At 38.9% G+C, this 18102-nt stretch overlaps 1 protein-coding gene across 1 annotated transcript in view; it reads left to right on the forward strand.

Moving 5' to 3' along the window:
• The window catches only part of HERC3 (HECT and RLD domain containing E3 ubiquitin protein ligase 3), a 123582-nt gene that overhangs the window by 38404 nt on the left and 67076 nt on the right, over positions 1–18102 (forward strand). Inside the window, exon 4 of the mRNA XM_059375833.1 lies at positions 16134–16293. Coding sequence (XP_059231816.1) covers positions 16134–16293 — 160 coding nt within the window. The remainder of the gene's footprint in view (positions 1–16133; positions 16294–18102) is intronic.

Below are 18102 nucleotides of genomic sequence, written 5' to 3' on the forward strand. Positions count from 1 at the left end.
ATCCCAAAACCAGACAAGGATCCCACCAAAAAAGAGAGCTATAGACCGATATCCTTGATGAACACAGATGCGAAAATACTCAACAAAATACTAGCCAATAGGATTCAACAGTACATTAAAAAGATTATTCACCACGACCAAGTGGGATTTATTCCAGGGCTGCAAGGTTGGTTCAACATCCGCAAATCAGTCAATGTGATACAACACATCAATAAAAGAAAGAACAAGAACCATATGATACTCTCAATAGATGCTGAAAAAGCATTTGACAAAGTACAACATCCCTTCCTGATCAAAACTCTTCAAAGTGTAGGGATAGAGGGCACATACCTCAATATCATCAAAGCCATCTATGAAAAACCCACCGCAAATATCATTCTCAATGGAGAAAAACTGAAAGCTTTTCCGCTAAGGTCAGGAACACGGCAGGGATGTCCATTATCACCACTGCTATTCAACATCGTACTAGAGGTCCTAGCCTCAGCAATCAGACAACAAAAGGAAATTAAAGGCATCCAAATCGGCAAAGAAGAAGTCAAATTATCACTCTTCGCAGATGATATGATACTATATGTGGAAAACCCAAAAGACTCCACTCCAAAACTGCTAGAACTTATACAGGAATTCAGTAAAGTGTCAGGATATAAAATCAATGCACAGAAATCAGTTGCATTTCTCTACACCAACAGCAAGACAGAAGAAAGAGATATTAAGGAGTCAATCCCATTTACAATTGCATCCAAAACCATAAGATACCTAGGAATAAACCTAACCAAAGAGACACAGAATCTATACTCAGAAAACTATAAAGTACTCATGAAAGAAATTGAGGAAGACACAAAGAAATGGAAAAATGTTCCATGCTCATGGATTGGAAGAATAAATATTGTGAAAATGTCTATGTTACCTAAAGCAATCTACACATTTAATGCAATTCCTATCAAAGTACCATCCATCTTTTTCAAAGAAATGGAACAAATAATGCTAAAATTTATATGGAACCAGAAAAGACCTCGAATAGCCAAAGGGATATTGAAAAAGAAAGCCAACGTTGGTAGCATCACAATTCCGGACTTCAAGACCTGTTTTTCTGATATAGATAACTTGTGTATTCTTTCTTTGTTTCCTGATTAGACTAGGTAGAGGTTAGTCAATTTTACTGATAATTTTAAAGAGGAAGTTTTTGGGTTCAATGATTTTTCTTTTTTTTTTTTTTTCTATTTTATTGGTTTGTGCTGTTAATATTTTTTTCTTCTACTTACTTTGTGCTTAATGTACTGTTTTTTCCAGTTTCTTAATGTAAGAATTTAAATCACTGGTTTGTCATTTAAAATCTTTTCTTGGGGCGCTTGGGTTTCTCAGTGGGTTAAGCCTCTGCCTTTGGCTTAGGTCGTGATCTCAGAGTCCTGGGATCGAGCCCCACATCAGGATCTCTGCTCAGCAAGGAGCCTGCTTCCCCCTCTCTCTCTGCCTGCTTGTGATTTCTCTCCCTCTGTCAAAAAATCTTAAAAAAAAAATCTTTTCTAATAAGCATTTCATGCTAAAAATTTCCTTTTAAGCTTCACTTTATTTAGTAGTATTCTACAGATTTTCACTGGATCTGTTCTTATGTAGTATTCAAAATACTTTGTAATAATTTCCCTTATGATTTCTTTTTTGACCTATGAATTATTTAGAGTATGTAGTTTAATATCCAAATACATGGATATTTTACTGACATTTTTCATTAATGATTTCTAGTTTAATACTCTATGCTCAGAGTACATATTTTGTATGATTACAGGCCTCTTAAAATTATTTAGATTTCTATTATAGCCCCAAATATGGTCTATTTTGGTGAATGTTCTGTGTGCAGTTGGAATGAATGTGTATTTTGCTGTTGATGTGTAGAGTGTTTTATAAATATCAATTAGGTCAAGTTGGCTGATAGTGTTGTTAAGTAGTCTATATACTTACTGATTTTGTGTCTGCCTGTTCTATGCAGTAGTGAGAATACAATGTTTATATCTTTAACTATCATTGTTTATTTGCTTATTCTTTTTGCTCTCTAAGTTTTGCTACAGATATTTTGGAACTGTGTTATTAGGTATTTACACATTAAGATTATTAGGTTCTTGATGAATTGTTCCTTTTAATGTCATAAAATGTCATTCTTTATTCCTGATAAAGTATTCACTGCTTTGAAGTCTACCTTACCTGATATGAATATAGTAGCTTCAGCTTTCTTTTGATTAGTGTTAGTATGATGTATTTTCCCCATCCATTTACTTCTCATTTTTCTGTGCCTTTATGTTTGAAGTGGGTGTTTTATTTTTATTTTTTTTAAGATTTTATTTATTTATTTGACAGACAGAGATCACAAGCAGGCAGAGAGACAGGCAGGGAGAGAGGACGGAGCAGTCTCCCTGCTGAGCAGAGAGCCCATGCAGGGCTCAATCCCAGGACCCTGGGATCATGACCTGAGTGGAAGGCAGAGGCTTTAACCCACTGAGCACCCAGGCACCCTGGAAGTGGGTGTTTTAAAGACAGCATATAGTTGGGTCTTGCACATCAATGCAGTCTACCTTTGTTTGATTGGAGTTTTTACACAGATGTGTTTAAGAAAAAATGGACAGAAGACTGCCAATTTATTTTTTTTATTTTTTATTTTTTTAACGATTTTATTTATTTATTTGACAGAGAGAGATCACAAGCAGGCAGAGAGGCAGGCAGAGAGATAAAGAGAGGAGGAAGCAGGCCCTCTGCTGAGCAGAGAGCCCAATGCGGGGACTCCATCCCAGGACCCTGAGATCATGACCTGAGCCGGAGGCAGAGGTTTAACCCACTGAGCCACCCAGGTGCCCCCAAGACTGCCATTTTAAATATAAAGTAGAGGGATCTTGATACAGAGATGTTTCACCTGCTGTGATAAAATTTTATCCAAATCTATAAAAATCAGTGGGATTAAGTATCTTTAGGAAGCCCCTCCAGGAGCATTTTATCTTGCATTATGATTATACATTTTTACATTTATTGTTTATAAGGTAGCACACAGTCTAGAATTGGAAAAATAACCTGCAAGGTTGGAAATGGTCTCCTATTGTTAAGTCACATTAAAGGGAAAGGATTTGAATTGTTGAAAAAGAAAGTGACTAGGACAGGGAAGTGGTAAGGAAGTTAAGAAGCTTTAACTTTTTTTCATACTACTTAAGTAGTCTATGTATATTGCTCACAATTTAAATACCTATAAAAAAACAAATAAAAAATACTCTTTAATTCTACTACCCTGAACAAAAAACAGTTACTGGTCTGAAATATATCCTTCCAGTATTTAAAACACAAGTGTAATTTTAAAAAATGTAGTCATATCATATTACTTCTTTGTAACCCTTCTTTTCCATTTTATGTCTCATGAGTATTTTTATGACGATTGTTTATACTGATCTGTATCAGCCTTTTTATTGACTGCATATTTCTATTCATAGCATATAATCCCAATTTACTTCTAATTTTTTTTTCTGTTAATACTAATGCAGTGTACGCTATTCCTTTAGGATACATTTATACAAATACAAAACCTTTTATTCCCATGACTTATTCATTCTGTAACTGGGAACCTGTTATTTCCCATTCCCCTTCATCCATTTCCCATCCTTCTACCCCTTGCCTCTGGCAACCACCAGTTTGTTTTCTCTTTTTATGGGTTTATCTCTGTTTTTTAGTTTTATTTTTTAGATTCCACATGTAAATGAAACCGTATGGTATTTGTCTTTGTCTGACTTACTTCATTTAGCATTGTTCCGTCTAGGTCCATCAGTGTTGTCGCAGATGGCAGGATGCCATTTTTGATGGCTCAGTAGTATTCCCCAGTACCTATATACCACATCTTCTTTATCCATTCATCTGTTAGTGGATAGTTGGATTGCTTCTGTAGTTGGCTCTTGGAAATAATGCTGTGGGATGCGTGTATCTTATCAGTGTTTTTGTTTTCTTTGGGTAAAGACATAGTAGTAGAATGATTTGATCATATAGAATTTCTGTTTTTAATTTTTTGAGGAACTGTATACTGTTTACCATAATGGCTGCACCAGTTTACATTCCTACTGTGCACAAGTGTTCCTTTTTCTCCATATCCTCACCAATGTTTGTTCTTTTTTGTCTTACTGATTCTAGCTATTCTGAAGGTATAAGGTGATATCTTTTTTTTTTTTTTAAGATTTTATTTATTTATTTCACAGAGAGAGAGAAGTAGTGAGAGAGGGAACATAAGCAGGGGAAGTAGGAGAGGGAGAAGCAGTCATCCTGAGGGCTCGATCAAGGACTCTGGGATTATGACCTGAGCCAAAAGCAGACACTTAACAACTGAGTTACCCAAGCACCCTTGTAAGGTGTTATCTTATTGTGGTTTTGGTTTGCATTTTCCTGATGATTGGTGATATTGAGCATTTTTTCATGTGTTTGTTTGCATCTGTAGGTCTTTTTTGGAAAAATGTCTATTCAGGTCCTCTGCCCATGTTAAATCAGATTATTTATTTTTTGATATTGAGTTGTATAAGTTCTTTATATATTTTGAATATTAACCCCTTACTGGATATATCACTTGCAAATATCTTCTTCTAGTCAGTAGATTGCTTGTTGTTTAATTGATGGTTCCCTTTGCTGTGCAAAAGCTTTTTATTTCGGTGTAGTCCCAACAGTTTATTTTTTATTTTGTTTACCTTGTCTTTAGCAGACATATTTAGAAAAATGTTACTAAAGCCAATGTCAAAGAAATTATGTTTTCTACTAGGAGTTTTATGGTTTCAGGTCTTATATTCAGGTTTTTAATCCATTTTCAGTTACTTTTTGTGTATGGTGTAAGAAAGTGGTCTATTTTCATTCTTTGAATATTGTCCAATTTTCCCAGCACCATTTATTGAAGATACCATGTTTTCCCCATTGTATATTTTTGCCTCTTTTGATTAAATTGACCCCATATAAGCATGGGTTTATTTCTGGGTTCTCTGTTCTGTTCTATTGACCTATGTATCTGTTTTTGAGGCCAGTACCATATTATTTTGGTTACTACTACAGCTTTGTTGTATCTTGAAATTTGGGGTTGTGATACCTCTAACTTTGTTCTTCCTTCTCAAGATTCCTTTGGCTATTTGGGGTCTTTTGTGGTTCCATAAAAATTCTAGTTCTGTGAAAAATGCTGTTGGTGTTTTGATAGGAATTCCATCAAAACTGTAGATTGCTTTGTGTAGTATGGACATTTTAACAGTATTCTTCCAGTTCATAAACATGGTATATATTCCCAGTTGTTTGTGTCATTTTCAATTTCTTTCATCATTATTTTATAGTTTTCAGAAGATAGGTCTTTTCCTTCCTTGGTTAAATTTATTCTTAGATGTTTTATTATTTTTCATGTAATTTTTTTTAAAGATTTTATTTATTTATTTGACAGAGATCACAAGTAGGCAGAGAGTCAGTCAGGCAGAGAGAGAGGATGAGAGAGAGGAGGAAGCAGGCTCCCTGCTGAACAGAAAGCCCGATTCGTGGCTCAATCCCAGGACCCTGGGACCATGACCTGAGCTGAAGGCAGAGGCTTTAACCCACTGAGCCACTCAGGCACCCCTCTTATCTTTATTATTTTTCTTCTTTCTCATGCCCTTGGGTTTTGTTTATTCTTCTTTTTCTAGTTGCTTTAGGTGTAGCGTTACATTATTTATTTGTGATTTTTCTTGTTTCTTGAGGTAGTCCTGCATTGCTGTAAATTTCCCTCTTAGAGTTATTTCGAGAGCATCCCAAAGATTTTGGGATTTGTATCTTCATTTTCATTGTTTCCATGTATTTTTTAAATTCTTCTTTAACCTATCCACATTTATTATTTTTTTAAAGTAACAGTTTAATTGTATATGAATATAGAGAGACAAAACTTGGTTATTGGTGATGGTTTTCATTACTTTATTTCCCCTGCAGGTAATGATAGTATCAGAGGAGTTGTTCTAATGAACAAATAGTGTGTTAGTAGAACTTCAGCTTCATTAAAAGTAAATTCTCCACCCAGTGTGGGGTTCAAACTCACAACCCCATAATTGAGATTTGTATGCTTTACCCACTGAGCCAGCCAGGAACACGCCCCCCCCTCCCCCGCCCCCACTCCTCCTCAGTTTTTAAAAAATGCTTTCTGTTGTTGTTCCACTTGGATGCTTTTGATTTCTCTGTCTTCCAAGTCACTGCTCTCTTCTCTCTCTGCTCATCTGTTGATTCCCTTTAGTGTACTTTTCATTTCAGTTATTGTATTCTTCAGCTCTTATTCATTATTTTTTATATTTTTTATCTCTTTGTTGACATTCTCAGTGAGTTCCTACATTTTCCTCTCCAGTCCGGTGAGCATCTTTATGACCATTACTTTAAACTCTTTATCAGGCATGTTGCTTATCTCCATTTTGTTCTTTGTCTAAGGTTTTTGTCTTGTTCTTTCATTTGGAGCATATTCCTCTGTCTCCTCATTTTGCTTGATTTTTGTGTTTGTTTGTATGGGTTAGGCAGAACAGCTACTTCTGAACTTGAAGGAATAGCCTTGTGTATGGTCAGCCCTGTGTAGACTGTGTGTGCCTGGTGACTTTGTTTGTCCGCTGAAACTGTGGGTGGCATGGGCTTGCAGACCAAGGGCACTCTGTGCTGAGGCTGCCCTAGTGGGATGGTCAGAGCTGAATTGGGTGTGATTGTGTTGTTCTTTGTCTCTCTGTATAGAAGTTGCCTTGGCAGGACTTGCTAAAGCTGAAGTGGGTATAAGCTGGGGGATTCTGGGGTGCCCAGAATAGGGGACATAGGAGGTGGGGCAAATGGAGCCAAGGTTGATGTGGGCCAGGATGTTCCAGGGCACTCTATACAGGGGACATCCTGGAGATCCTGGTAGAGTGACTGGAGACAAGGTAGGGTATGGGCTGTGGGCTCCTCAGTCATTCCATGCAGAGGGTGCCCTGGTAGGGCAGCTGGAACAGAGGCAGGCATGACCTGGGGTTCTGGGGTATTCCATGTGGTGGGTGTGGGGTGGCCAGAGCCAAAGCTAGCCAAAGCCAGGATGTTGGAGCAGTGTGCATCAGGGGAACCTTAGTCATCTGAGGCCAAACTAGTGCAGGCCTGGGGTGTCCTAAGGTACTTTGTGCCTGTGTTCCCTTGGTGCACTGGCTGGAGCTATAATGAGCTCTGATCAGGGGTCTCATGGTGTTGTATGCTGGGGCCACCTTAGTGGGATGGCTGGGGCTGGTGTGGGTTAGGGGTCTGGGGCTCGCTGAGGCATTAGGCTACTCAGGGTGCCTGGACCTTGTTCTCATCCATGCTTTCAAGGTGGAAGAAGAATGTAAACCATGGGGCTCTCCTATCCCTCAGACCTGGAAAGAGAGTTCCAGCAGTTCTCCCACCATTTGGTGCAGTTCTAGAGCTGATCTTTTATGTCCTAGTTGGTCTTTTAAACCGAGGCTTTTTCCTGTGCCCCATGGTAGACAAATCTGCCCACGGTCCCTCTATTTGGGGACTATCTGTCCCCACTGCAGTTCACAGTGTTGGGGTGGTGGTTCCCTTTGTTACTGTTTCCTCTCTTTCTTGCTGTTCTCTGTGTGGTCTATCTTCTGATGTGCTGAAGCTGTTGAGTCAGCCCTTGGTTCTTCTTCAGAAGGAATTGCTCTATAAATAGGTGTGGCTTTGGTGTGTTCTGTGCAGGAAGTGATTTCACAGTCTTCTTACCTGGCCATCTTGAACCAAAGCCATGCCCCTCTATTAAAATCCTTTTCAAGCATCAGATTATGCCATGATTGACAGTTCTGAGTTCCTGAAAATAACTGAGTCACTGCAGCTAATCTTATTCTGACTGGTGGTAGTGCCAGTGACTCACGAACACAGTCTTCTTCCCTCCCATTGCCTGCGACAGGCCTCCATATGTTCCAGGCGCCTTAGTGTATCTGGTTTATTGCATCTGAAAGCATACATGGTAATTTGAAATTTATGGCTTTGAGAAGAAAATATTCTCAGAAGCATTCTTCAGAGTGTGTAAGTGGTTTCATCATCATCATCATCATCGTTGTAGTCATTGTTTTGGCGGAGAGGGTTGTATATGAACGCTAAAGCCCAAGGTAAAATCACCTGTCTCTGAACTGAGAAATACTACTCTGAACTCTATTATACCTGATCTTTTTTTCTCATTCTTCAGTTGCAAAGATTTGGTTTAATGGTTGTTTGAACTTGGACAGTCATACATAGGATTAAGCAAATAAACATTTGATATTCCTGGATAATTTAAATGGAGTATTAGCCACTCAGAGATGCTGCCTGTCTCCAGGAATCCAGCACTTCACTGTAGAGGAAGGTTAACTATAATTTTAGTTGGAGCATTTGTGGGAGAGATGTGCCTTTGGGTTTTTTTTTTTTTTTTTTTTAATTTAACCAAGTTGTGGACTTTTCCTGATTAACTAAAATATACAACAAACAAAAACAAAACAAAAAGGCCCACATGTACAGGAAAAAAATGTTATTTTAAAATTCTGGCTCTGGATTTCCAGTTTCAAGAAGGATGGGGTAAGCACACTTTTTTCTCTCTCTTCTGCTGAAGGCAACAGTGAAACCTGGACAGAAGGCATGGAGTAGCTATTTGAGGGCTTTGAAGAGCAAATGATGGTGGTTGGATTGGGAAAGAAGGCCAGAATTCAAAGTACCACTGGATTGCCATGTAGTTTCCCATGTCCCGCCTCCGGTCCTCCGGCCATTTGGCCCAGAGGCAGGCACAGCTGTGGAAGTTCAGTATATAGGCTAGAGAGCAGCAAAGGAGCCCCAGGAAACCTGAACATGTTGGGCTGATTTCACAGACTTCAGGGAAGGAGGACCTTCGGAAAGCAACTGCATATAGTCATCTGTGAACTGCTGGGCTCATCCCTGAGCTATTTATATGCAGATCTTATCCTACTTAGCATGTAAATGACTCTAAGAACTGAACTAAACACAGACCACCACTCACATTCCAGACGGGCCTCTTTGTGGTGCACACAGGACACATGTGAATGGCAATGCAGAAGCTTTGAAAACTACAACACAGCTGTCAACATTTTCCAGAAAATATAAATAAGAGCATATGAAAACCCAGGAAAGGGGCACCCCTCAGAATGGGTTGGTAGTGCTGGGGGACACTACCAGGGGATAGCTGGTAGTGGCTCAGTTGGTTAAGCATCTGCCATCAGCTCAGATCATGATCTCAGAGTTCTGGGATTGAGCCCCGTGACGGACTCAGGAGCCTGCTTCTCTCTCTGCCTTTGCCTCTCCTCCCTCATTCCTGCACTGGCATGTAGATCAAAAGTCCAAATATATCGGATGAGTCTTCCAGGCATTACATTTAGTGAAAGAATCCAGTCTTGAAAGGTTAGAAACTATAGGATTCCATTATGTGGCAGTATTGAAAATACAAAACTATAGCGCTAGAAAACAGATTCGTGGTTGCCAGGAGCTAGGGATGAGGAGAGTGTGTGACCAAGGGACTTTTTTTTTTTGAGTGATAGAACTGTTCCATATTTTCTTTGTGACATATGTCTAAAATCATAGGCTTGTACATAATAAAAGATCAGTTTTACTGTACAATGAATAAAAAAATTTGTTTTTGAAAAACTGACTCTGGTTTGAATGTCTTGGCTCAGAAACAGGACATAATTCCTGTTGTGGAGAGATCTCTTTTATTGGGGGTGTAGGAAATCACTTTAAAGTGTGAGCTGTATTACAGAGTTGAGATTCCACTGAACATAGCCCAGACTCCCCGTCTCCCAAATGTTTAGATGAGAATAATTATGAAAGTAGTTAGAATATGGCTTAGGACAAGACTGATAGAGAAGCAAACAATGGAGAGAGAGCCTAGTCATGTTACAGGAAGACAGGGGACTCCGGGAGGAGAATCTAGGAAATTCTTTTTTGGGGATCTGGAGGAGAATTTGGATGATGTTTTATTTTGAGTGGTTTGCTGAGCTAGTGTTTATTTCCCTCATCCCAGAGCTTCAGTGAAAGTCAGTTGCACCCCTCAGAATGGGTTGGTAGTGCTGGGGGACACTACCAGGGGATAGCAAATGTAGCAGAGAGAGGCAGGGTGGGCACTAGGGCGAGTTCCTAGGAACGGGGGGGTTGGGTGAATGTGAGGACTCAAAATCCACAGAATGGCAGGGCAAAGCACAACATTTCTCACAGGATGGCCCTGCTTTTGTTTTCTACTCTTAAAAGTGCAATCTTTGGGTAAACAGTTTGGGGAAACTCAGAAAAGAGACATTTGAGTAATGAGAGTTTAATCCCCCCCCCCCTTTTTTTTTATTTTAATCCCTTTTGCCATACAAACTGCTGACATTTAATTTATTATTGTTTTGGGGCACCTGGGTGGCTCAGTGGGTTAAGCTGCTGCCTTCGGCTCAGGTCATGATCTCAGGGTCCTGGGATCGAGTCCCGAGTCGGGCTCTCTGCTCAGCAGGGAGCCTGCTTCCTCCTCTCTCTTTGCCTGCCTCTCTGCCTACTTGTGATCTCTCTCTGTCAAATAAATAAATAAAAATCTTTAATTTATTATTGTTTTATTAGTTAAAAATTTAGGAGCAAATATGGAGCACTAATTTTGTATATTCTCCTTGCTTTCCGTCCAAACTGCAAACTACTGACTGTATTTCTCATCTGAACAATGAGGAGAAAGTGTCCATTTCCCATTTTTCCTATGTAGGCTAATCACTTCACTGTTAACTTTTACCAGTTTCATAACTGTCTAATCTTTTTCCATGACAGAATATAATACAGCCTAGTAGGTACAATGGGTTCTGAAGTCAGAAGGACCTGGGATCCAGTTCTAGTTCCTCCACTCATTAGTTGTGAATCTTGGCCAAATCACATATGTCTTCTGAGATGGGGCTTATTACAACCCTGCCTCACAGGGTTGTTGCAAGATTAAGTGTTGGCACCATGCATCTACCCTCTAGGCTCGTACCATCCTTCAATGTTACCGTCCTTTGGTGGTTCAATGCCCAATTCACTGTTAACCCAAAAATACATTAAAAATTCGGTGGGTTCAGAAGTCAAGTAGAAATCATCATAATAATGTAAGCCCACCTGACCTGCTGACTTGCTCTAAGCAGCACCCCGCATTTGCTCCCGTCTGCCTGATTATCTTGGCGCGTTCCAAGTTGAGAACATAGCTAAAGACTGTTAAAGACTTGAAAGGGTTGCTATGAGAGGATCAGAGAGAAAATATACTTTTTATCCTCAAAAAATGCCAAATATTTCTTCAGTGTGTTTAATTATTTTAATGTGTGGGTTGAGATTCTGTCATGATCTGCAAAATATAGCATAGAGTCTTGACAGAATGAACCAGAGAGACTGTGTGTGAAAATGTGCACTGTAGTCTGAGCGTGACTTCCCACTGGAGCAGGGGGGTGTTCAGGGAGAATTGTGGATGAAGCCTTCATTCCCACATTGGCCTGACCTAGGGAGTGGGTTCTACAAGAGGGATTATGATTTCACTGTAACAGATCCCCAGTCTGAATCTGATGAGCTTAATTTTCTGGCTAGAAGAAGCAAACAAGTTGCACTTGGTGCAGTCACCGGTTTGATTCTTCACGCATCTTTCCCTGATGGAATGTTGCCTTTGGGGCTGCAGGTCTTGTTGTGGCAGCAGGGGCTGGATATCCGTTTAGATGGCTAATACATGGTGGGGCGGGAACTGATTTGTCTTAGGTTTGACCAGATCCGGAGTAAATGGTACTTGGAATCGAGATATGCCCTTTTTGAGGCTGTTGAGCTGTGGTAAACAAGATCAAAAGGAATGGTACTGATAGGTTTTGAGGCAAGAAAATAGTGTCAGATCAGGTAGAGTGTCCTGCCAGACAGTGGAGAAACTTACTAGTATCACATCAGGCTGAATGTTAACATCCAGGCAGGAAAGGCTAATGGTTGGCATAGGAAGTCAGGTATTAGGGGACAGGCCTCAGTCATGGCTCACGTGTTAGGCCAGGTACCCAGGCCCAGAAGGCCGTAAAAGCTGCCCAAATCCTGGAACTGTGGTACAAGGTGGATATTTGATCAGAGAAGTAGAGTCTGAATCACCCGAGTTAGGAGTTTCTTACCTTATTCCAAAGTAAAGACAGGACTGTTCCTAGTGTGGGAGGCAAAGCTGAGTTGGGTTGTAGGGCCCAATAGTGAGTAGAGGTTAAAGAAGTAGGGCAATGGGAACTATAGGAGTTAGAGCATCTTTAGGAGATTTCTCAGACATGAGCATATTTTTGGTTGCTTAATTAAAAAAATTTGTTTTTGTTTCCAAGTAATAAATTTATACCAGCTATCTTTAGGTCAAACAGAAGCTCACTGCCTCCCCTGCAGTCTCTGTAGCAGAGACCATTTCTTTTTTCTTTGTTTTTTTTTTAATTTTTTATTTTTTATAAACATATATTTTTATCCCCAGGGGTACAGGTCTGTGAATCACCAGGTTTACACACTTCACAGCACTCACCAAAGCACATACCCTCCCCAATGTCCATAACCCCACCCCCCTTCTCCCAACCCTCCTCCCCCTCAGAGACCATTTCTGTCAACAATTTTAGCTCTTTCTTTTAATATTTACCTTTTCTAAATGACATGCTTATAATGCTGTTTATTGATTTTTTTTCAATATTGGACATAGTGTAGAGATGCTGGGGAAGTTTAGCATTCCTTTATATTCTCCGCCTACTCTTTCCTCTTCCTCACCCTTAGATGCTCATCCTTTTGCCAATAATTGATTGCTTAAATCAATTGACAATTAAGTTTTTGATTATGCAAATTATATTTATTTGGTTATTTTGGTTCTGTCTTCAATGATTGCTTTTATTTCCTATAAAACATCTTATTTGTTTTCTGGAGTTAAGTATCTTTTTTTTTCTTTTGCATTGTAACTTCTGTATTTTCTGACAGAATTGTAACAATATAAAACTCATCAGATTGTATTTCACTTTTCACCTTGGAAACATTCCTTCAACTTTGCCTCTCATGGACTTGCTACATAATAGCTATTTTGGAAATGTTCTTCACCTCTTGTTATGTAAGATTTCTGTTTCTTGGATCCTGAATCTTCCTTTGTTTAGGAGGCATTATCTTATGGTAACTTTCTGAAAGAGGCAGCTTTGGAGGTAAAATATTTTGAGAGCTTTACATGCCTGAAAATTATTTTTTTTTCCCTCTCTCCTCACATTTGATTCATGGTTAGTTAGGTATAGAATTCTCTGTTGGAAGTCATTTTCCTTCAGAATTGTGAAGGCATTGCTCCATTATCTTCTAGTTTTCAGTATTGCTTCTGAGAAATCTAATGCCATTCTGATTCCTGTTCTGTTGTGTATAAACTGTTTTCCTTTCTAGAAGCTTTTAAGAGTCTTTTTTGGTGTTCTAGAATTTCAGGATGAAGTCCTCTGAAGTAGGTCTTTCATCAGTCATTATTCCGAGTCCTTCATAGGTCCTATCAATGTGAAATTTAAGTCCTACTGAGAACATTTCTTGTGTTTCTTCTTTGAAATGTTTTACCTTGTGTTTTCCCCATTTTCTTTATGGAGTTCTTATTTTTCCATTATGGGACCTTTTGAAATAAACCTCTCATTTCTTTTTTCTTTTTTTTTTTTACCCTCTCTGTTTTGCTCTTTGCCTTTTTGTTCTATTTCTTGGAAAATTTCTTTAATTCTTTTTTTTTAATTTAAATTTTAATTAGTTAACATAAAGTACAATATTGGTTTCTGCAGTAGAAGTAGTGATTCATCACTTACATACAACACCCAGGGTTGATCACAACAAGTGCCCTCTTTAATATACATTCCCCACCCATGTCCCTCCATCAACCCTCAGTTGTCTGTTGTTAAGTCTCTTACGGTTTTTTCCCCTTCTCCTTTTCTCCCCCTTCCCATATCTTCATCTGTTTTCTTTCTTAAATTCCACATATGAGTGAGATTACATGGTATTTGTCTTTCTCTGACTGACTTCACTTAGAATTATACACTCTAGTTTTATCCATATCATTGCAAATGGCAAGATTTCATTTTTTTTGAAGGCTGAGTAATACTCCATTGTATGTGTATACCACTTATTCTTTATCCATTTATCAGTTGATGGCCATCTCTCCAAAGTTTGGGTATTGTTGATAATGTTGTTGATGTTGATGATAATGTTAATGATGTTGATAAACATCAGGGTGCATGTAACCCTTCGAATCTATATTTTTGTATCCTTTGGGTAAATACCTATTAGTACAATTGCTGGATAATAGGGTAGCTCTCTTTTTAACTTTTTGAGGAAACTCCATACCGTTTTCCAGAGTTGGCTGCACCAGTTTCCATTCCCCCCAACAGTGCAATAGGGTTCCCCTTTCTCAGCATTTTCCCCAACACCTGTTGTTTCCTGTGTTGTTAATTTTAGCCATTCTGACAGGTGGGAGGTGGTATCTCATCGTGGTTTTGATTTGTATTTCCCTGATGATGAGTGATGTTGAGCATCTTTTCATGTGTCTCTTAGCCATCTGGTTGAATTCTTTGGAAAAATATCTATTCACGTCTTCTGTCCATTTCTTAACTGGATTATTTGGTTTTGGGGTGTTGAGTTTGATAAGTCCTTTAGAGATTTTGGATACTAACCCCTTGTCAGCTATGTCCCTTACAAGTATCTTCTCCCGTTCTTATAGACGGCCTTTTAGTTTTGTTGATTATTTCCTTCATTGTGTAGACGGTTTTTTAAAAAAAAATATTTTATTTATTTATTTGTCAGAGAGAGAGAGAGAGGTCACAAATAGGCAGAGAGGCAGGCAGAGAGAGAGAGGGGGAAGCAGGCTCCTCGACGAGCAGAGAGCCTGATACGGGGCTCCATCTGAGGACCCTGAGATCATGACCTGAATCGAAGGCAGAGGCTTAACCCACTGAGCCACCCAGGCACCCCGTGCAGATCATTTTTATTTTGATGAAGTCCCAATAGTTCATTTTTGCTTTTGTTTCCTTTGCCCTTAGAGACATGTCTAATAAGAAGTTGCTCTGGCCAAGTTCAAAGTGGCTGCTGCCTGTGTTCTCCTCTAAGATTTTGGTGGTTTCCAGTCTCACATTTAAGCCTTTCTTCCATTTTGAATTTATTTTTGTTTTTGGTGTAAGGAAATGGTCCAGTTTTATTCTTTTGCTTGTTGCTATACAGTTTTCCCAAGACCATTTGTTGAACACTGTCTTTTTCTATTGGATATGCTTTCCTGTTTTGTTGAAGATTAGTTGATCATATAGTTGTGGGAATTTCTTCAATACTTATTTCCCGTTTTGCTTTTGAAGGGGTTTTGTCTTTAATTTGTGCTGCCATATTTTCATTTTCTAAGGCAATTTTGTTCCTCAAATGTTTGAATGGTCTTTATCTTCTATTTCTTTAACAACTTAATTTTTTTTTCTGCTCCCAGCATGATCCTTATCTTCTGAGTTCATATTCTGTTTTTTTTTTTTCTCTTTCTCTTTCATGTTAACATTTTCCTCATATGTAATTAACCTTGCCAAAGCTTTATTTTTAAGAGTGTGGTTCTAAGACGTGAGTGGAGCTGTGTGAGGGCAAAGCTTGTTAACTCAGAGGAAGCTGGACATTTCCTTGGAGGACCCACAGATGTCAGTATCTGTGGATATTCTCTTTTGGGCTTTTTTCTTAGAGAAATTTTCCGTTTTCTCTGCTCGGTATGAATGAGGCTGTGTTCTGGAATGTTGGGGAAAAAGGTATTTTCTGGATTAGGGAGGGAGGGCTCTGGGAAATGAGTCTTATTGTTCCTGGGCAGAATTTCACTCAGTCCCACTACTTTAAGTAATATGCCTCATTCTCACTCACCTCCAGGCCTCTCTGGTTCAGTATCTCCAAATAGTAAACCTTCAGGCTTCTCCCTGGAGAGAAGCACCAGTCCCATGGCAGAACATCTGAGATGTATGTGCTGCTACAGGCGTATATGCTACCCAGTGGAGTGAACTGATAACTTGATAACTTGTAGAAATGTATGAAATTTATCATCTCTATAAATACTCAGATTTAGTGGTTCTTTCTGAAAAACAAAACTGCCTAGAAGGATAATGCTGTGTAAGAAAATCTTGTGTGATTCCTGTTTCTAGGCTCTATATCTTCCTCCTTGGTTTGGTCTCTTTCAGAGCAAATTGGAGCTTTGGCAGATCAGCACATTGTCCATGTGGCATGTGGTGAGTCTCACAGTCTGGCCCTCAGTGACCGGGGCCAGCTGTTTTCTTGGGGCGCAGGGAGTGACGGTCAACTAGGACTCATGACAACTGAAGACTCGGTGGCAGTGCCCAGGTAAGAAGGTCACAGACAGGAATTTGAGTTTCCAGAAGTCAGTTTTATAAATACTCTTTCCTGCTGTTGCTTTGTGAGACTCTGCTTTGGTTCTGCTTTCTCTCTTTAATTGCTGTTTTTTTGTTGTTGTTATTGTGTTTTTGGTGCCACTCCTGTGCCTTATACTTTATAGCACTTGTCACAAAAACTGTAATTATTTATAAAAGTGTCTGTCTCCAGTTAAAAAAATGTGAGTTGTTCAGGAATTGTACTTTATTTATTCCAGTAACCTACTTGTTAGCATAGTGTTTGGAATTCAGTAAATGTTTGAATAAAAAAAGCATCTTTTCTCCTGCTGTACTTACTAACCTTTAACTTAAAATTATAGACCTAAATCAATCACTCAATTAAGGACTCTAAACTCAAATCAAAAGGTTGACCCATTTTCTAATATTAGCCATCATGAGCATTACGAACAGCTAAAATACCAAATGTACAAAATTATTTTTTACACAAAAATACTAATACAGTGTTTTTTTTTTTTAAAGATTTTATTTATTTATTTGACAGAGATCACAAGTAGGTAGAGAGGCAGGCAGACAGAGAGAAGGAAGCAGACTCCCTACTGAACAGAGAGCCCAATGTGGGGCTCAATCCCAGGACCCTGAGACCATGACCTGAGCTGAAAGCAGAGGCTTAACCCACTGAGCCACCCAGGTGCCCCTAATACAGTGGTTTTAAGACTTTTAAATATTTACTTTATTTCCAGATATTAGGTGATTTAATAAAGTATCCAACAGGCACTTCACCACTAAGTAAATATTTGAAATACTGAAGTTACTTCCAGATGCTCTCCTTGGGGGATGGAGTCTAAGTTTGTGGAGGGTTCTTGGTGATCAGAGAGGCCACTCGCTTATTTCCATCACTTTTTTCCTGTTCTTTTAGATGACCAACATAGAGCACACCCCTACTGTCATACTTGCACATCTCTGTAACTGTTTATTTAATGACTATTTGTCATACAAAGCTGGGAACTTTTGATGACGAGACCTGGATTATGCATTTTTGCATCACCATTGTTAAGGGTGTCCAGCACATTTATTGTTTGTTACAAGGCTGTGTAATAAGTGGCCTCTCCACCCCAGCCCAATTATTGTCCCCTTTAAAGGACAAAATACTTTTCTTCCTCTTCCTTTTCTGCCCTTCTTAGATTTTTGTCACTTTAATCAAAAGTTGTTTTAAGGAAAAGAGGAACATGGAGGTAAGCGTGATTTGACTCATTTCCTGACTTAGAACAGGTAATATCTTGGATTCATTTTTCCAAAAATTAGTTGAATTTTGGGGAAGAGAGAGAGAGAGTGGCAATAAGAAAAAAAAAGGGTACTGTATATATTTTAATGAAATTATGTAAATATTAAGGAAAAGATTTATAGTGTAAATGACAAAAATATTTCACTTGTTGATGACCAGAGATTTAGAGATTTTTAATGGCATTTCATTTCTAAAAACGAAGTAGCCTGTGTTATAGTAGCAGTTTAATTTTCAATAGCCATGTCTAAATTATGGATGACTTTTGAGGCTTTGGTCTGTGTATAATTTTGTTATAACTTAATTGACATAAATTTCTTAATTCATACTCTAGTCTTGTAGAAAGGAACATAGCTTTGAAGTCAAACTGCCCTCACACTCTAATACTGGTACTATTATTAATTAGGTGAGTGACCTTGGGCAAATTCTTTTAACTTGTCTAAGCCCTGATTTCTTCAGTTGAAAGTGGAGTGTTGGGCGCCTGGGTGGCTCAGTGGGTTAAGCCATTGCCTTTGGCTCAGG

The sequence above is a fragment of the Mustela nigripes genome, chromosome 1 (genome assembly GCF_022355385.1).
Source record: "Mustela nigripes isolate SB6536 chromosome 1, MUSNIG.SB6536, whole genome shotgun sequence".
NCBI lineage: Eukaryota > Metazoa > Chordata > Mammalia > Carnivora > Mustelidae > Mustela > Mustela nigripes.